Source organism: Macaca nemestrina, chromosome 11, assembly GCF_043159975.1.
Source record: "Macaca nemestrina isolate mMacNem1 chromosome 11, mMacNem.hap1, whole genome shotgun sequence".
NCBI classification, from domain to species: Eukaryota; Metazoa; Chordata; class Mammalia; order Primates; family Cercopithecidae; genus Macaca; species Macaca nemestrina.
Genome location: NC_092135.1, coordinates 79,416,194 through 79,437,069, shown reverse-complemented (window position 1 = coordinate 79,437,069; position 20,876 = coordinate 79,416,194). Strand labels below are relative to the sequence as shown.

Sequence of the window (20,876 nt, the reverse complement as noted above, 5' to 3'; positions counted from 1 at the left end):
CCATTCCTGCTCTTTCAGCCCTTAAGTGGTTTATGTAAATTTGGCAAATGTGGGATAACTTCTTAGCTTTTTCCTAAGGTTCTCATACCTCAATTTCTGTTACCCATTTTTGAGTTATTTCTTCCCATCTCATGATCCCTGCTGGCTACTTATAATGAACCCCAAATCTGGGGAACAAGTCTAACATTATTAAGTATGATAAATTTTTTGTTACAATACAAGGCTGTCACTCTCTTTTAAAGGCCTGTGATTCAACATTTTTATCTGCAATAAACTTTAAGAAATATGTTTCTAGGGAGACCTCTACTCCATAAGGTGCTCACATTTGGCAGCTAATATTAGGTAATCCCAAATTAGAAACCCATGAAACAGGAAAGGAATCAGCATAGATTTAGGCAGTTTAACAGGTGAACATTCCTTATTCAAAATAATGAGATGTGAATAACAGAAAAATAGGAAGACACTCATCATGAGCCAGGAGGAGTGACAAGATCAACACTGAAAACCAGGAAACATGCAGTGAACTTTTTATTTGCTTACTCGTGATTCTCTAGGTCTTACTCTGCTGTGAATGGCCTTTTTTCGCCTGTTTGCTTTATCTCAAACTTGATACTCAATTCCATCAGACACTGACATTTTACATTTACATGACTGTATATCACCTTTCTAAATGGATAAAATGATTGGGGGACAGTTTAGATTTAGAGCAACAGGAAAGGCTCATCTGTCTATTTGTTCTGTAACTCATGTCTTCTGTATAAAAATGTAGTTCTAAGGACTAACAGCATGAATAAGTTCCAGTATAATTACTGAAGGTTTCCGTAAGCCCCCTTTAATTCTTTCTCTACACATCTCCTTCTTGGATGAGAGGGGGGTCCATTCAATCATTAAAATCACGAGGAAGCAATGAATTCTGGTACTTGGGCTGTAGTTGAGGAATCTGGTGATCCCATAGGTATAAAAAGTGGACAAGGGACACCTTGCAACCAGATCTCTCACATCGCAATCCATTTGCCACATGTGTAGATACGGGTCTGCAAAATAGTGATTTGGCTAAGTTCACACTTCTCTGAACTTCACATTTGACATGGGCATTGAGTATGATTATGCAAACTGCACACTTTCTAATTCCTGATTAGGATTACACAGTGCACAACTGAAAGGGTCAGTGTGGCCTTGCTAGCTTATTGGGGCTCTCCCAGTAAGAAATCTCCTCCAACAGGGTACTAGTTTGATGTAGTATCAGTGATGATTATAGAGTGCATTATTATAATGGACAGCTAAGTAAGGGACTATAAAAACGAGGTAATTATTAAAAGAGTATAGTACCGTTTTTATTTTTAAAAAATTCTAGAGTACAGTTTTTTTCATTACTGTAAGAAGGGAACTGTAAATCAGCTCTGAATTTGAAAGGAGGCCTTTGTGTCTACTTACCCATGAACAGTCAGCTTAACCTCATATTTTAAAGGTATTGCTACAGTCACTCTGCTGTGCTTTAGATTGTCCATTTCCCCTTCATTTTCACTACACAAATAGAAGACACCCTGTTAGAATTCATCAAGCAGAAAAATCTTCAGAGAGAACTAATTACATACCCTGTATACCTAATATACTCAGAGGTTTGCTTAGATGCTTTTTGACGAGTGGGGATAAAAGCAGATATGGCAGTAAAAATTTTTTAGGACAAGGTTGGCAGAAAATTTCTCTCATTAAACTGTTATCATTTGCTTCTAATGCTAGAGGAGTTTTTTTTTTTTAACAAATAGTTACATTTATTAGATTAAAAGTTGTTTTTTTAAAACATTTATGTTCTAGGTAGTACAAAAACCAAAATAAATAGGTAGTTTAGAAACAAATTTATTACTCTCTTTAGATTGAAGAAGTATTTTTGCAAGACTTAATTCAATGATCAAAGAAAGCACATCAATCATAAAAGTTTTTAAACCGTATAGCAAGTGTCGTACTGCCTTAACCTATCTTTATAATCAATTTTACTTATAGAGATTTTGAGGATGAGAGGGTGACCAAGTTGTTGTGTTAGGTAAAATGAAGTCCATCTTGATGTTTACTCTGAATTTTTAAAAATATGTTGAAACTTCACTCACGAAATAGTCATTAACGATTTCCTATTTACTCTAGGAGATATATCTATGTCAGTCATTGCCCTCACTTTTAAATCTTGTAGACTTATTACTGTTTATTCTGTTTTTGATTTCAAATACACAGAGTGATTCGTGACACATCATGTCCACTCTAATCTAATCTAATAAATACTTAACATAGCTCAAAAGCTAAAACATTACCAGTCACTCCCATTTAACTATGTTGTTTGTTTTTTTTTAAAGCAGACCATGTAAGGGAAGTTTTCTCTTACAATTAATGGAACACAGTTTTATGGTTTTCCTAATCCCCCCCTCAAAATATGGGGGTACATTTCTAGTTCATTTTTTTAACAATAACTTATACCAGGTAGCATGCACTGTGATATTGAGGTCCTCTTCCGCTCTGCTGAGTGAGCTCACATCCAGGAGAAAGCTAATATCTATCTGTAAAACACAGAGCAGGAAAGCCCATTAAAAAAAAAAAATCTTAAGTACATTTTTTATAATCTGAATTTTCTTCTTAAAAGTTTATGTTCTATGGAATGTAGAATTGAACCTATTCTAAAGGCATCAGCTACTCCTCCCTTGGCAGTAAGATTCAGGGAAGTTGTTGGGGTTGTGACAATTTTAAAGCACACACATTTACACAAGTAACATTCAGAGACAAAGGCGTCTCTGAATGTGAACGCAGGCAAGTCCAGACTGACAAAATTAGAAATGCTTTCACAACTTGAGTGAAGACTCTTGCCAAAAACACCTTTTTGTGTAGCAGAGGTAACATGCCTGGTAGACAGGACCACCTGGGGTGGGGGTGGCGGGGTGGGGAGTGTTGGGGAAGGGTGTGTAGGGGGAGCAAAATTCTGATTGACACATGCACATGTCCATTTCGATGTAAACATGCCACCCCCTTTAAAACAGCAAACATTGCCAAGAATATAAACACAAAGCTCAAAGATTTCAAGAACCAGTTTTATTTCATCATTCAGCTACCTACCCTAAGCTAAAATATTTATAACATTTTATATGCAACAGAAAGATAGGGAAGAATAGAAAAATATTCATGATAGTGAACAAAAGGCATAAATGCAAAACACTTACCCTTGAGAGATGATCTACATATATATAGCCAATACTGCAGTCAAGTTGTACCATGCCAGAGTTATCTGTGACTTCACAGTTTATTTGCTTCTCTTCCTAATGGGAAAAATGAAACAACTGTTTTGGACAGGAAGGAAATAAAAAGTTTGTAACATATGTTTAAGGATGGTTATGGAAAGGAATATCCCAGAAGTATTTGCTTTCCTAGGAAAACTATTTTCTATTTGTTTATGTTTGAGATACATAGAAATATAAATAAATGATATAAATATGTGTATATGTGTGTATATATGTGTATATGTGTGTGTGTATAATATATATACAGACACATATATACGTATACACACATATATGTACGTATATATACACATGTATATATACACACACATATATATGTATAGATGTATACCCTAATATTCAAACAGATTCTCCACAAAAAAAATGTCTGGACTTGTAGCTTTCATTCATCTTGGTATAGTCCCTATTTAATCCAGGGTCTGAATTCCTTGAAAAATCATGAGGCAAGGAATCCATAAGGTTCATATTTTAATGGCCCTCTTCTGTCTGGTATGTGAGAATGTGTTTAAGGTATTTAATCAAAATAGCTATAATCTCAATAGGTGTAATGAGGTTATAATTGCAATAAGTATAAAATGCTTTAAAAATACAGTCTGAATATCTGAGTTTCCACGGTTACTTTTGCTAGTATTGCAAACACTAGAGAAAGAAGGTAATAGATATTCGTGAGAGGTCAAAGGTCACTCCTGGTGTGAAGGTGTGGTCCCTTCACACCAGGACAGAGAATTTGATAAAGGACAGAGAAAATTCCATTAATTGTCTGAGTGTCACCTTAAAATAAAGAACAGTAACTCTGGAGTCCAGGATGGAGGATCAATGTTACTTGTGCAAGGACCTCAATCAAGGGGCATACTATTTCAACATCAGACGTGTGCTGGCTACGGCAGTGAGAATGTAAAGGCACCCAAACAGCTTCCTCCTACTCCTAGCACTGGAAAACAGGAGGCTGATGCCTTTGGACTTTAGACCCAAGAACTTGCCATTCTGAGCAGGGGCACGGAAGAAGTCTGCAAATAACTAAGAGCCTAAATATTAAGACTTATACCCCAAATCAGTGAAGTGAATTCTACCATTTACTTTTAAAAAATTAAGTAAAATACTAAGTAGTATCATGCTATTGTGGTTTACAGTACTTACCAGCTCTAAAATCTTAATGAAGTAAAGACCCATGGGTAGTTTGACATGTAGAGTCGTTTCATATGCATCATCTCCAGCATTAAACAAGGACACATTCAACATTAATGTCTTCATACTCCCAACAGCAAGGTAGGTTTTATTTTCATGGGGCCTAAAAATTAAGTAATATTATTTGGTTCTTGTTTAGGTAATAAAAATCCCTCTCTCTCTCTCTCTGTATATAGGCATACAAGGATATATGTATGTAATTTATGCTGAACATAAAATACTAATTTTCTTGGAAAAACAATCATAGGATTGACCCTATGCAAGCAGATATAAACCCATATTAAAAAGAACTCTTTCTCATGTTTTTGGTAAATTCAGTCACCTATTACCCAAGGAAAGTTTAATGAGCTATAATTAAAACGGCATCTTTTCTCATTTCTTTTCTGCGTAACCTCTCACTTCTATAATTTTAACATTTTCCTGATTTTTTCATAACGTTTTCTAAAGGCAAAGCAGTTTTTCTTTTCTTTCTTGCAAGCCTAAAATAGACATTGAACTAACTGCTGCCTGAATCAAGGGAGGAAAATGGAAGGAACTGGTAGAAAGGAGAAGACTAAAAGGAATGCTTGGTAGAAGTGAGCAAGGCAATGAGGAAGAACTACTATGTCCACCCACAAGTGCGTGGCACTAAAATCTGTGGGACTAGAATTAAAGTGTGAAGCAGCTGGTCACCCCCACCAGTAACTAGGCCAAATTTAAAAACAGAACTGGAGAAATGCTTCATCCTCCTGTGTATTGCAAAGTATAGATTGCTGCAAATCCACACATATGCATGAGTTCAAGTCCTGGCACTGCCAGCAGTTCTTTCCAGTGGGGAAGTAATTTAGCATTTTTAAGCCTCAGTCATCCTATTCCATACCACCTACCATTCAGTGAAGATCTGGGTCATGTATACTGTATGAAGTCCTTAGAATATTTTAAATATGAAGTATTTGAGACATAAGGAACTTATTAAAAGGCCATAGCTAGAATGTTCTAAAGTTCTGAAACAATTGCGAATTTCTACACAGTTCATTCTTTTTTCCCAGTGAGAGGGTTAGAACTGCTAGGTGCTAAGGAAAACTTTCTGTTACAGCATGTCATTTTATAAACTTTCCCCAAAGACAGAAGTTCTTAGATCTCTAGTAATTTAAAAATTGGAAAAATTAGTTCAAAGTCAAGAAGCATGTTACCCAAAGCAAAATATCTGGTGAGGATAGATAAAAAAGATAAATATCCACTTAGCAGTGCAGAATTTAGAAAGTTTCTTCAATAATGTTTAAATTGTGTCCTTTGAATCAACATTTGTAGAGAAGATTCGTGTTTGAAGAAACTTTTCATGGAAAGAGTAAAGATACAGTAGGAATTTAGTAGTTTTTGTGAATTGATTAAAGACAGAGTATGTAAGCACAGAGTTTAAGAACATGTTTCAAAATTTCTGCTTTTAAGTATTACTTGAAGATTCATGAATGAATATAATTGAAAGTTTCCATACAATAAATCAGGCACTAAGTTCATTGTTCCCAAATACCAACACACTTCACTCCTTCCTAGAGCTAATAAAGGAGAGATGTGTAAATAAATGTAAAAAATAATACACAGATGAGCAAGAGTTATGAAGAGAGCTCTGAGAAACCACTTTTTGCCTGAGATAGTAAAGACATGATTTTTTTTCTTTCTCTACTACTATGGTTAAATTGGCTGCTCAAGAAACATTTTTTAAGTCTGAAAATGTCATGATTGAACCTAAATTCACTTGGATTGAGTTTCTAATTGATTTATCTGTCTCAAGTCATTCTCCTCTCCTTTAATCCAATCTTCACACTACCAGAGGGTCATTTTCAAGAAAGCAAACTAGATAATGTGTCTGTTAAGAACCTTACGTTGCTTTCGAGATAAGAGTTCTGACTCCTTAGCATGACACAGAGGCCCTCCAGAGTTGGCCCCTGCTTCATCACTTTCACTGCACAATTCATTCTTTTGTCTCACAATTTTCTACAAACAGGTGTCTAATACATCAAGATGTTTTGTGTCTTCCTTCAAACTAGCACTCTGACGTCAACATCTCCTCTTCATGCATCTGACTTGTACTTATTCTTCAAGATTTAGCTTGGATGTCAATAATTCTTAGTTGTTCTTCCAGCTAAAACTCACTGTTAACCACCTTCACCTTGCACTGCTCTCCCCTAACAGCATAAGGTGGCAGCTTCTCACCTCTCCCAAAGTATACTGGGCACCTCTATAATAATGCGGTATTTTCACAATGTCAAGTCTCTGTCTGATTCCTCTCACCACTAGACTAATTTATCTTGGGGAGAAGATGCTGGATCGTGATTAACATGCTTTCTCAAAGCCTAAGAACATAGTATTACAAAAATATAAGCAGGTATGTACATGTCTGCATTAAACATAAAGAAGGGTTTGGTGGAGTCCAAGCAACATGTCAGAAAAAAAGGGAAATTATTGGATAAGTTATTGACTGTTAGAAGGTTATAAAAGTATCAGCATAAATACTGTCACGTTATAGCCTTAAGCCATGTTTATCTGTTCTATGATGGTATACAAATTCCAAATGCCTCACTAAGTAAGTAAATATCTAGTGTTACCACATTGTGATCTGTACCCCATCCAGAAAACCTAATGTTTTAGTGGTGATAAACCTACTGACATGACTTATAAATTAATGACATCATATGACCATGGCAAAATCAAAACTGCAAATGTGGTATGGTTTTTGAGAATTATTCTTATGAACCTCGGAATACGCAAATAAAATAACTTAGACATTTTTCCCTACTATTATAACTCTAATTTAACTTCTAAGAAAACAGGCACTTCACTTAATGCTTGAAAGTTTTTCTATTTTAAACTTATCAGAGTATAATACATGCATAGAAAAATGCGCATAACCTAATTATACAGCTCAATATTTTTTATAAGATGAATACATGTGTTAAGCACACAGATCAAGGAAAAAAATATTAGCATCCCTACTGTAAAACCCTCTGGGATTTTTTTCTTCCAGTTATTGGCCCCACCCTCCTTGATTTTTAATAAGTTGGCTTTGCTCAATTTTGTACTTTATATAAATGTAATCTTTGAGTATCTGAGTATGTAATCTTTGAGTATCTGTTCTTTTGCATGGCTTTTATTCAAAATTTTGTGAGATTAACATATTGGTACACGTAGTTGTAAAACGTTTATCATTGGTGTATATAGTCCATTTTATGAATATGCCACATCTTATCCTTTCAATTATCCATGGGGCTTTTGACAATTTCCAATTTTGGAACTAATATAGTTTTTTGTTCGACATATACATGTAATTCTGTAGGCTAGATATATATTTATATCTATCTTTATGTTCCTATCTAGGAGAGATTCTTATAATTTTTTAACCCAGGATTAATTTCTTTAAAATATTTGAATCTTGGCTTATTTTGGCAACCAGCCTAAGTTATACTGACAAACTACGTTTATAAAACAAAATATACTATCAGGAACTTTTAATAAAAATATATATACTTTAGAATTTCCATGTAAAAAGCAAGCATATCATAGAGTAGAGGTCTGTAAACTACTGCCTGAAGGCCAAATTCATATGTCTGCCTACTTTAGTAAATAAAGTTCTATGAGAACACAGCCATGCTTTTGCACTACAGTGACAGAGTCGAGTACAGAGTCGAGTAGTTGGGACAGAGATCTCTGTCCCACAAAAACTCAAATATGTACTATCTGTCCCTTCACAGATAAAAGATGCAGGCACTTGCTTCAGAGCAATCCGATTGATGAGTAAATTAATTACAAAATAAACATATAACATATTGCTATATTTAATTGAAATCTATTTGTACTATTCTGACTATAATAGAAACTTCATTGTTTCAGATGGCATAGGATGCAGTTCTTTACCCCAATAAGCCATACAGAATTAGAGAAAATGATCCCCCACTCCTCATAACTCCTCCAGACATGGAGAAGAAAGGAAAGAATGCTACTTCCATATGCATCATCTCTACGTTGGGATCCTTGATGTGAGCAGTTGGATATGCTGGAAGAATGTGTAATAACAAACAAAGCAGTAATTCTAAACCCTGGGCACTACTGCAGGGTGGAGGAGTCTGAGTGACAGTGTGCTACCACAACATTTTAGGGAATGGCTGTGATTTACTCATGCCTGTGTTGTAAAGCTTGGGGTTAAGTAGTATGCATCTGCTTGGTGTCACTGTTAAATGGGAGAGAGGAAATGTGTGGGAATATGGCTGTCCCACATCCCCCCCTCACCACCCCAACTCTATAATCATGTTAGGACTAAAGCAACCTAAGAGGTTCTAAAAGTAAACTTCAGCTTGACATTAAAGTTTAATTAAGACTTGTAGAAGAGCTGCCCAGAAATAGACATTTATAAAATATTCTGGCTTGTAACCAAAGCATTAGTCACTGAACACCTTTGGGAAAGAAGTTGGCACTTAGACAAGCAACAGAAGGTGAAAGCACTGCATAAACAGCTAGATTCCAAGACAACAGCAAATTAAAGAGAAACACAATGGTCACATTTCAGCAGCTAGATTCCTGGTTTATTTTCCATTTTTAAGCTATTTTGCCACATTACCATAATTACAATTCTACTTTTTTTCCCCCAAATATACATCTTACTGTAAATTGATTCATTAACAAGATGCTCTCAGAAAGATACCTACCAGCTTCCTCTGTGAGACATAATAAAGAACCAGGTGCACATCTGGAAGTGCGACAAGACTGAATCAGAGCTGTCCCCGGGACTCATAGTTCATTCTTCATTAAAACATGCATAATGCAGACTTGAAATTTACAAAGCAGCCTAGAATCCATGTAACTTAAACAAATCAAGGTACTGTGTACGTACAGAATCATAACTTAATAAGTGACAGAGGAAAAACAGAAAAATGATGTACTGCAGCACCAGGCTCTATGTTTTTTTCTGAGTGAATAATAGAGCTTTATTTTGCAAGAAATGCTCCCCAAGTCTTAGTATAATGAATTCATCTTGTCTGCCTAATATGAATTAGGGCTTGATAGCTAACTTGTTTTTAATCAAGATGCTAGAATAAAATATAATGTAAACTGATACCACACTTCACTATGTCAAGACACACGACTCATTTATTTGACAAAAGAGTAACCTGCAGCAAGTAGCCTACAGGCCTAAGTAAAATTTTTATCTTTTTTTCCTTTACTACTGACTTCAGGGAAAAAGACAACACTGAAAAATTCTTGCCCATTGGAATAGACAGATTACCTGACATTTAGGAATATTTTATTAAAGACAGGCAAACTCACTGAGGTTAAGGGGAGAAGAGCAGAAAAACCTAAATTGAAAGATTGAACCAGTAATTAACATGTCTTAGTTTATAAAGCATATAATTCATTCCCCCACAACTTTATGCGGTCAGTGAGGCAAATATTCCTACTATTTCCATTTTAAAAATGGACAATTTCATCAGACTAGCTCTTTGGGGGATTAACAGTATAGTGGCAGATGTTGCTCATTGCTCATTGTCTAGCCAACAGTGATTTCCCTTCTTAGCTGCCAACAGAGCCCTGGATTATGCAGGTGACAGGCAGCATTCCCTTAATATTTCAGAAGACAGACCTCTAGGTTCAACTCCAGAGAATGTATCACAATAACAAAATAATTGAATCAGGATCAATTTACTGTGATCATGATGACTCCATTCTCCTTCAACCATGACGGAATCAGGGATAAACAGGTGACACAGGTCTGGTTAATCAGAATACATCTAATGAGGCACTGCCCTTCCTGGAAGGGCAACTTAAAGGGGACAAAGCACTTTTGCTCTTTTCCCTTCTCTCCTGCTTGATGCTGCCCAGCTGTACTGTGATCATGAGGAAAAGCTGAGAGAGCTGGAAAGATAACCATCAATGTCCTGTCTTTGATAGCTGTTCACCAAACCTGTGAACATCCTTCCTCAAGACTGCTTATTATGCAAAATAATATCTTTATTGTCGAAGTCACTATTATTTAATACTCTAAAACTTGCAATTAGAAGTATTCCTAACAGATACAGAAGCAATTGTTCAGGGAAAGCTTACATCACTCATTCTGGAAGCACAACTGAGGTGCAGAAATGTATTGCGGTGTCATTTACATGAGTAATCTGTATCGAGGATTTGATTTTAAACTTCCTATGTGGTGGCTAATACCTTCTATTATATTTGCAATCTTGAAGTCATGTTGGTTCATCTTTACTTTGCACTGGAAGTCCTTTTAAATGTAGTTTATTGTCCTAAGCATTTAGACATACAGGAGGAAGCCTCAACTTAATGAAGAGATGAGAGAGAGTGGATAAGCACTGCTTAGTGTACTATTGACAGTTTATTATTGTGGTCTTCAGAAACTCATGTTCTTTACTGAGTAAATACATTTACCTAAAACAGGTTCATAGCTCTGGGGTGCATAAATACCATTAGTGCCAGCAGAGTTATAGCTGGGAGAATGCATGGAACATATGGTCACAATTCTACTGTTTCTGAGAAAGGGGAGAGGACACCTCTGTGGGAGAGACATATTTTTGTCTGATAGAGTATAATTTACTAGAACACAAAGCACTTTGTCAGAACCTTTCACTGTGAGTCTAAGAAATTAATTAGAAGCGCTCTCATCTGAAAGTTCCTCAAATAAATTATCATTTATCTAACAGAAATACATAGCCTGTAACTTTCTTAGTTGATTAAAAAAACATGGTGCCTACTACTTTATATGGACATTCATGCCACTTCAAACCTTGTAAGACTGCAACTACTGAGTCAGTCACAGCCAGCTATATTTTCAGGATATAAAGTTTATATGCAGAATTATGTATAGAATTGGCAATGTTTCATTTTATCGCCAAACTAAAAAATCTTATCTATAGAAATTCCAACCACAATATATCAAAAATAGTAATGACTTTTATTGAGCCTTCGTGTAAATCAGGCTTTGCACTAGGCACTTGGTCTGCATTATTACCCTTTAAGACAACCTTAAAAAGTTGGTACTATTTTTATCCACTTAGCAATGAGGAAAGAGGTCTAGAGAGGTTAAAAGTCTTCTCTGAAAAGGTCACTAGTAATACAGTAGATATGGGATTTGAACCAGGTCAGCTTGACTTCAAATCTGGAAGCTCTTCACCACCACCACATTGGTTCTTAGGTTTCAGTGTGATAAGAACTTGGAGCTCTATTAATTGTGAAGATCTGTGGCCTGGTCCCCTTTAGTTCTGACTTGGATGGTCTGGGGCCTAGGAACCTGCATTTCTTTCAAGCATCCAGGTGATTCTCATAAAGGTGGCTTAGAGACAACACCTCAAGAAACACAGCCTTACACTCCATTTAAAATCATTATGCCATTTAAAATCATAATGGGTTTGATAGGCTACAAGAAATATTATCGCTCTCAATTAAAAGTGCAAAGTAGGTATTTTGTTGTGAAAAAACATGTAACAAAGAAAAAGAATTCATTAAGATGAATTTTCATTCTTCAGGAAAGAAGCATAGTTAGTAATATTTTCTTATAAACGTCAATGTCTCATTTTCTCGTAGGCCAGAGACTGCAATGAAAGGTGATAGCACAAGCGTCTGATTTAAGAAAATGAAAGCACTCCTTTACTTGCAGCTTAGAAAAGATTTCCCCCACACAACTCGTCTTCTTATCAAAGACCCGTGAGGGTAAAAACACCAAGACAATTAGGCAGTTTAGGAAGAAAATAAATACAGAAATGGGAAGATTATAAGTTATTCAACTAAGAAATCAACAAAGGCACCGCCCTACATGCTGGGATACAAAGTAGTCAGTAGTCACTGTTTTTGGATTATCTGAGCAGTTAATCTCGGTAACTTAAGTATAAAGTCCAATCATCAATCAAATAGGTCAAGGCTTTTTGGCCCTGCACTATGGACTCTCAGGCTAAACTGACATTACCTAAGTAAAAATAATTGATTCTCGGCCGTATGTGATCCTACCACAGTAGGGTACTGAACCCTATTTGTCAACTTTTTTACTTATTCCTAGTTGACTCCCTGTCCTTTATCATAATAGCTATTTTGATTTTTTTTCCATTCCTTTCAAGTTCCCAAACATATCTTCAATGCCTTCAATTACCATATATAAACTTGCTTTTTATCCTAGCCATCCATGAGTTCTCTGTATTTCCCTTCCTTCCACACTGAAATTTCTTAATGTCAAGCACCCTTTCATAGCTTGTTAGCTTAAGATAAAGAGATTCTTAACTAAGGCTAATTCCTCTACCTATGAATCTGATCCCTTTTGGGATCCTGTTCCATTCTCAGCAAACCTCTCCAGTCACCTGCAGCACTTCAGGCACTGTTAGGCATTGGGAGCACAAAGATGAAAGGACAGGACCCTGCTTTGCAGCAGCTTCCAGGACAGTGTGGAGACAGACTCTCAATAATCGTGAGCAGAGTGCCATAGGACCAAGGGCACAACAGAACTTAAGTTTAAGTAGCTGAACAACAGGGGGCTTCCCCTAGGAAACAGCTGAGATTTAAAAGATAAATAAAAGTGAATCAGGTAGATAGGCAGAAGAAGTGAGAAGATACAGAGGTTCAGGAGAGCATGGCACAGCCAAACAACCGTAAGTATTCAGACATTGATGGAAAAACTCCCGGGGAATTGGTGAAAAATACCATCCAGGAGTTTAGATTTTAAGTCTAAAATGAGCCACTGAAGCACTGTTATCACATGTGTATGTTAATGCAAAATCAAAGGCCAGTATCCTGGAAAGCAGGAGAACTTAGTGACTAGGTAGTATAGTGAGTGCCTAGTTTGGAGTAATAGTGCTGTAGAGATATCAAAGCATGATGGATAAGAAAGACATCTAGGTGGTATCGTTGTAGAACTTAATAGTTCTGGATATCAAGAACAAGAAAGAGAAAAGAATGCAGATTGAGCCCTAGGTTTCTGGCTTTGGTAACTTTCTAACAGCCTTGTCATTCCTGGATAGTGCCTGGGCAGATTGAAACTATAGGGCACCCAAAAGGACATGTCTAATAGGGAATTTGATATGTGGGTGGGTGTGAAACTCAAGAGACACTGGTTTAGGCTCATTTGGCTACTTCTGCACTAAGAGTTCTATCTTGGCATTTGCCAGTGATGCCCATTTTTTTTTGCCACCAGTCACATTTTATTAATAACTGCTGACTTCCATGACCTTTCTTTAGACATTATGCTATCTGATCTTTTTACAAATTTTACAATATTGTCTCCCTTTTTATATTCTCCATTGGCTATTTCACCAGGGACTTGGTTCTCTTTAATTCCTAGAAGATGCCTTCTCAGTCTCCTACAGGGACTCCCCATTTTTAATCTCCTTGAATAAAACTGTTCCCTAAGATTTGATCCATAATTTTTTCCTCTATAAAATTCACATTTCTATCCCTTGGGCCATCTCACAAGTCACTAATGGATAGAGGAACTTCCAAACATAATCCTGAACTAGATTTTCAAGCGGAATGCCACATATAAAAGTCCCTCCAAATTCAACATGCCCCAGATTAAAGCTGCTCCATTTATATCCCAATCTCCCAAAAATAGTTCTCTGTTTTCCTGCCCTGTCACTGATGCATCTGCTTCCCCTCTTTCACTTGTCTTCTATGATCAATCCTCAACCTGAAGTGTTCATTCTGTCTCTCTCTCTGGTCCTTGTTTTCACATCATCTCTTTGATATGCAAAATGATTTGAATATAGGGGATCCAGATATGATACAAAATTGCAGTGGTTTATTTGCCATCATAAAATAATGACAGCAACCAACAATTATCCAGTCTTTGCTTTGTGCTGGATGCTATTCTAAAGCACATCACATCTATTTCCTTTTTCTCTGTTTCCCCTTCTATGAATTTAGAAGAGCAAGATGGTTTAATCCTTTTTAAATTTGTCATACTTGGATTATATATCAGTCTGAGTGATATAAACAATTTTCTGGGCAATAAAAAAACTAACCATTGTGTTGCTAATTCTTTAAATGCTGTTAATTTTCAAGGGTTAGCTCTTATTCCTTTTCTTTTGGGAATGCAAATGCACACACTCATTACCCCCCCTTGATGAATAACAGAGACTATACCACATATACTTACTTGAAAAACCCAAACTTTGCAGAAACCTGTAAATCAGCAGAACAATTTTCATGGGCACAAAACCTTGCAAAGCTTATCTGGAAATAAAATGACAATGTTTTTTATTTTGATTTAATCAGCAAGTATATATATATATATATTTTAAAGAAGATGACATCTGTAATGCATGAGAAAAATAAAATTGATACATCAAATTGACAATTCTTTATCTCTTTTAAAAAGTTCAATGTAAGAATTAGTAGGGTTCAAATGACAATTACTTGCAGGGCTAAAGGAGCTAAGTTCTAAATAGGTAAAATTTAAAGCCCCAATTTTATAAGTGAAATAGATTTGGAAAAAAAGTTAAAGGCATTGAAGGAGCCTATTAGCTACCAAGATTTTTTTTTCATTGGGTTCCTCTCAATTTTCTGGTGCTGCAGTTTGATCCCATTTATTACACGTAAGTAATGGCACTTAATTTTGGCAGATGTTGTGACAGTGATTTTATATTCACTGAAATTAGCTACATGGAGATACTTAGAAATTTTACGTAGAGGAAACATTGAACAAAATTAAATAAGGGTTCCAGAATTTAACTAACTCTGAACTTTTTAATAAGATCAATAAATACTACAAAGGACCTAGGAAGACCCAAGGCATAAGCTGGACAAAAGGAAAAAATGGAGAGAGATAAAAGGGAAGATAATGGGAATAGGTAAAGAGAGACAGATGCAGAAAGCAAAGAGAGATCTAGAAAGTCAGAAGGAGCCAGGCTCATTAAGTGTGAAGTGACTAGAGTACTGTCAAATAGCGTGCCTACAGTTGGGGGAGAAGTGTAAATATCTCTCTAAATAAATATGATTTTTTTCCTCTCATTTCTATTGGTAAAGCAGGTTGTTCTAAGAATCAAAATATAAATTAATATAACTACAAATTGCTAAGGTTTTGGCTTGTGTACTTGCAATATTGATTTTCACTATTAGAGACATTTACAAAGAGCTGATGTTGAAGACTGAAGTTTAACAGAACAGTAAAACAGCCCCTGACTTCCGTAAATATTTTCATATGAGGGTATAGGGAAAAATATGCTCTTCAGTTATCTTCATTTGATGCTGTATTCTAGACTAGACTAATGGTGATTGTAAGCTCAATTATCTTAAAGTGACTATGGGGCAATTTTGTCTGGACAGGATATGAACTAGACCTTTAAATGTCCCTTTCATCTTTTACATTCTGTGTGTCATTAGTGAACATTTTAATGAAGGCTTTTTACAATGCCCAGACACATCCTGTTTTTGGACAAACACTATGTCTTTGTGTTGGCAGACAGTAAAGGTCTGAACAACAGGACTCCTGAGAATAAATACATTGTCAGTGAAACTTAAATATTTTGGGATAATTTAGAAAACGGTTCACTGGTTAGAATGTAGGATCCATCTCAAATGCAACTGATCCCGGGATGTGGCTGAAAAATGGATTTTTTAAAAGAAATTATTGTATTTAACATAAACACATGTGTCTGTAAATGGATAAAACTAAGCAAGGAAATTTGATTATGAAGACTTGAGTGAATCTGTGAGTAGGATGAAAGCAAGGGAGACAGAGAATGAGAAGAGGAAGATAAACTGAGGACACATGATGACACTGAATAACTAACTTATAAATACAACCTTCTCCCATTATGATTTCTCTCTAGTAATACCTCTCTTCACTGGCAAGCCATCAAAAATAGAACAGTAGCATTTTATATGATAATCTACTGTTGTGATTAAATGCATATTTTAAAATGTTCAGTTCAATATCCTAAAGGGAATATAAACAATTTAAAGAAATGAAAAACAAGGCACATCATAAATCTATTTTTATGTTTTTAAAAATTCATAAAATTAAAAAAAATTCTGACATATAGTTCACTTCTTCAGGATGATGCCATATTTTAAAAATTTAGTTAAATGCCACATAATAATTTGGATAAAGGAAAATATTCCTACTGTTTTTTTAATTATGTCTTTTTCTTTCTTCTGCTGAAGAATTGGCTGAAGTGGTGGGAATTCCTCTGTGCTTCGTTTACTGATGACGTGAGGACCAAGGTGGTAAGCAGCTTCAATCTGAATTGGGGTAAGGATGTCCCGCACATCTTTCTAAGGAAAATAACAACCATATGAATTAATAACAAAAACAAGCATGTAGATTAAAAAAATATAAAACTTCTCTCCTGAATAAGGCCAAACACTGTACATGGAAGACAAAGCAAATACTTATCTTTCATCTAAACTGTTAAAAAAATGAAGATGTATATTTCTTCATATCACACAAAAGCATTTATGTTTCTTATGAAAAACACAAAAAGAATAAAAATGAAAAATAATACCATCCAATAATAGTTATAAAGGTCTATACTTGGGAGTATTTTCTTCTGTGCTATTTTCTATGCATTTAAAAGATAACTTGGTATTATACGCATTTTTCATGATAAACTTTTTATAAATCATTTCAAAGTGCTTTTTATCCCATTTAACATTACCCTATATGTTTTCTATCTCTCAATAACGTTTCAATTAAATTTGATTCATTTGACTCCAGATATTATAAAACATCCTTTTTAGTTATTCCCTTTTTTTTTCTTCTTTTTTTTTTCTTTTCTTTTCTTCTTCTTCTTCTTTTTTTTTTTTTTTTTAAGAGATGGGATCTCCCTCTATCAGCAGACTGGAATGAAGTATAGCTCACCACAGTTCTGAACTCCTGGGCTCAAGCGATCCTTCTTCTTCAGCTTCAGAGTAGCTAGGACTACAGGTGTGCACCACCATGCCCAGCCAATTTTTTCATATTTATAGAGGCAGGGTCTTGCAATGTTTCCAGACTGGTCTTGAACTCCTGGGCTCAAGGGCTTCTCCAGTCTTGGCCTCCCAAAGAACTGGGATTACAGGTGTGAGCCACCATACCCAGCCCTTTTCTTTCTTTATGGAACTCTTCTATCATATTTTCTAACAGATATTGAATGGTATATAGGCAAAGTATTCGTTTTGTACATCTAATTGTATATACTGGTCACTTTACTGATTTTCTTATTAGTTGTTAAAGTTTTGTTTTTTTTTTTTTTTCGGTTTTGAGTCAGAGTCTTGCTCTGTCACCCAGGCTTGAGGGCAGTGGCGTGATCTCAGCTCACTACAATCTCCCTCTCCTGGGTTCAAATGATCCTCCCACTTCAGTCATCTGAGTAGCTGGAATTACAGACATGCACAACCACACCCAGATAATTTTTGTATTTTTAGTAAAGACCAGTTTTCACCAGGTTGGTCAGGCTGGTCTCAAATTCCTGACCTCAAGTGATCCGCCCCCATCGGCCTCCCAAAGTGCTGGGATTACAGGCTTGACCCACTGCAACTGGTTATTTTTTTTTTTTAAGTTTATTGTGCTTTTGTACTTCACAAAGAATTCTTGAATTTATTTACCAATTACACAGAAATTGTAACCCATTCACAATCCATTCTGCCCTGTATAACATTCTTCTACACTTAATATCTTAACTAATGTCTACACAGCATTTCTTACTCCTATTCTTCTTGATATGTGGTCACAAGCTTTTTTTTATAATCAGATTTTTAAAATTCATTGTCTTCTGTCTCCAAAGAAACAACTCGAGTTTATTACAAGTGATTGTCAATTCTTATATTTTAACCTTTATTTGTATATGCAGACATTATTTTCTTTTAAAAATATTTTCTATCAACTTACAAATGATTTTTTCATTTGATTATTTGCTAGCATCACTAAGAAATTCCATATTTTCAAAATTGTTTTCTTACACACAGTGAAATAATCAACAAGAAAATATCTTTGAAAGCATTTGTCATTCGATTATGTAAGCACTTCACTAGATAGTAAAAGTGTCCTAGACTCTCAAGTCTATGAAAACAGAGAGTCAGCCCTCTGTACCCATCAGTTCCACATCTGTGGGTTCAGCCACCTTGGATCAAAAATAGTTGGCAAATAATGGATAGTTGCATCAGTGCTGAACATGTACAGATTTTTTTCTTGTCATTATTCCCTAACCAATAGAGTATAACAAGTATTTACATAACATTTACATTGTATTACATATTATAAATAATTTAGAGATGATTTAAAGTATATGAGAGGATTTACAAAGGTTAAGTGCAAATATGGCACAATTTTATATAAGGGACTTGAGGATCCTTGGATTTTTGTATCCAAGTGGGGTCCTGGAATAGTATCCTGGAACCAATCCCCCATGGATACTACAGGATAAGTGTATATGAAAATCAAATAACATATAAAACAATGTCTCTTAGAAAGCACCTGTTCAAGCAGTCCACAGTCAGAAATGTGATTTTCAAAGGGCACTCAACAAAACAAACTTCTCCTTTTCTAAAAGAGTAAGCTAAAAAGATTTTACTACTAAAGTAACCTAAGAGGATTTATAACAGAATTCAAATGAGAAATTACATAAAGCCATGTCGATGAGAAATCTATAAAATAAGATTTTAGACACTGCAAAAATTAAAAGTAGAAATGATCTCAGGATATGAGAGAGCAGTTCACATCACCACATATAGCCCACCTACACAGAAACTAGTGGAGAAAATCTATGCAGTTTTTGTTTTTCTTGGTATTAGAATTGTTGCTATACTCAGGAGATAATTTGAAGAATTAGTCACAGACTGTGATGTCTTTCATACTAATAATTTAAGGCTCAATTTTTACTCTACTTTTCATATGGCCATTTCAATCTATAGGTTCTTCTCATTTTAAAAAATAGATTCAACAAATTCCCTCTTGACCATTAAAGAGTCAAGTGTTTTCACCCAGGCTAGACATATTAACTTAAACCATAACTGAGGTTTATATTATGCCCGTTGAGTTCCTCAGGGTAGACCCATGACACTGCAATTGACAGACCTCCTACTGAGTAATGTCAGTGGACCAGGTTTCTATTTATCTATAGACATTTCAAGATTGCAATATGGCTTAAACATTACTGCCCCAAGGCAGGTAAGGAATAGATTATTTTCAAAGCTCATCAATTAATAATCCTTAAGGAATAGGGAAAAAAATTCCTATCACACAGATTATTGCTGTATTGCTATATTATTTATATAGTAACTTTTGATAAAAATCAATGAAGTAATTTAACAAAGATGATACACATCACATAAAAGACTATTCTATATCTTTGTGTAATTATAAACAAAAAAGATGTAATTTTTTTTCTTTTCATTTACAACATTATCAATTTATGTGTTAAAAGCAATAGTGGTCTAAAGGTGAAGCACTGGTGTTCAAATCTAGGGTCCACCAGTTATTATCTATGTAACATTGGGCAAGTTTCTTAATTTGTCTATGGCTTAGTTATCTTATCTGAAAATTGGAATAATAACAATTATGGTGGTTATACCTATACCTTATTGTTGTGATGATTAAATGACATAGTGTCCATAAGGCAGACATGACAAAATTTGTATGTTGCTTCAAAATGCAGGCATATAAGCCAACTAAGGAATTACTAAATTTCAGTTTCCTAGAATAAGAGATTCTGGTGAACATTTGGAAGGAATAAGAAAACTGAACTACTGCCAACCAATCAACATTAAATAGAAAATTAGTTACAGAACAAGGAGTAGACTTCTATTTATTAAATGGTATTTAGAACATTTGGAGCCTGAATCAGAGTACTCAAGATCCCTGATTACTTTTCCATTCTTATACAGAGATGCTTTTATTAAATTACTTGGTAAGGGATCATCTCAACATGAAACCTTGACCATATAGGAATGCTGCGAATCAAGGCCAAATCCCAAGTTATCGACTTGTGAAAACCGAACAGCTTGAAGCCCTGAGTATTACAATAGCAAACTTGATTAAATTATTCCCTAGGTGTAGGAGCTAGACGGCCACTGATTGTCCCTCCACATGTCCACTGTTTTAATTCTTCTCAACAAGCTTGCTTTGACCAAATCACATGTTATCAAATTCATACTAATTTTCCACAAGGTCTTCTCTACATCTGGTGTATATTACTTTCATTATCCTAATTAGCTATTAATTACACTTTTCTTGCAATATATAAAATGTACATGCACTCTTGCAAAAACTGTATTTGACGGATATACACACTAACTTTAGCAGCTCCACCTAAGGACAAAATCTGTAATATCAAAAATGTCTTAAAGTGATTAAATATTTGGGAGTAAAAAAGTAGATTTGTTTAAATTTTTAAATTTGGATGGGCAAGTGCTATGTATATTAAAAATAATGAAGATTCCATGCCACATTTTTATGGACAATTACATAAAATAGGG

The 20,876-nt window shown here is 35.2% G+C and overlaps 1 protein-coding gene across 1 annotated transcript in view; it reads right to left on the bottom strand.

Moving 5' to 3' along the window:
• Positions 1–20,876, bottom strand: part of LOC105499538 (integrin subunit alpha 4) — an 80,425-nt gene that overhangs the window by 12,613 nt on the left and 46,936 nt on the right. The window contains exons 16-21 of the mRNA XM_011772137.3: positions 16,548–16,697; positions 14,578–14,654; positions 4,416–4,566; positions 3,201–3,296; positions 2,467–2,546; positions 1,435–1,524 (exon numbers count right to left, since the gene is read on the bottom strand). Of these exons, the coding sequence (XP_011770439.2) occupies positions 1,435–1,524; positions 2,467–2,546; positions 3,201–3,296; positions 4,416–4,566; positions 14,578–14,654; positions 16,548–16,697 (644 nt within the window). The remainder of the gene's footprint in view (positions 1–1,434; positions 1,525–2,466; positions 2,547–3,200; positions 3,297–4,415; positions 4,567–14,577; positions 14,655–16,547; positions 16,698–20,876) is intronic.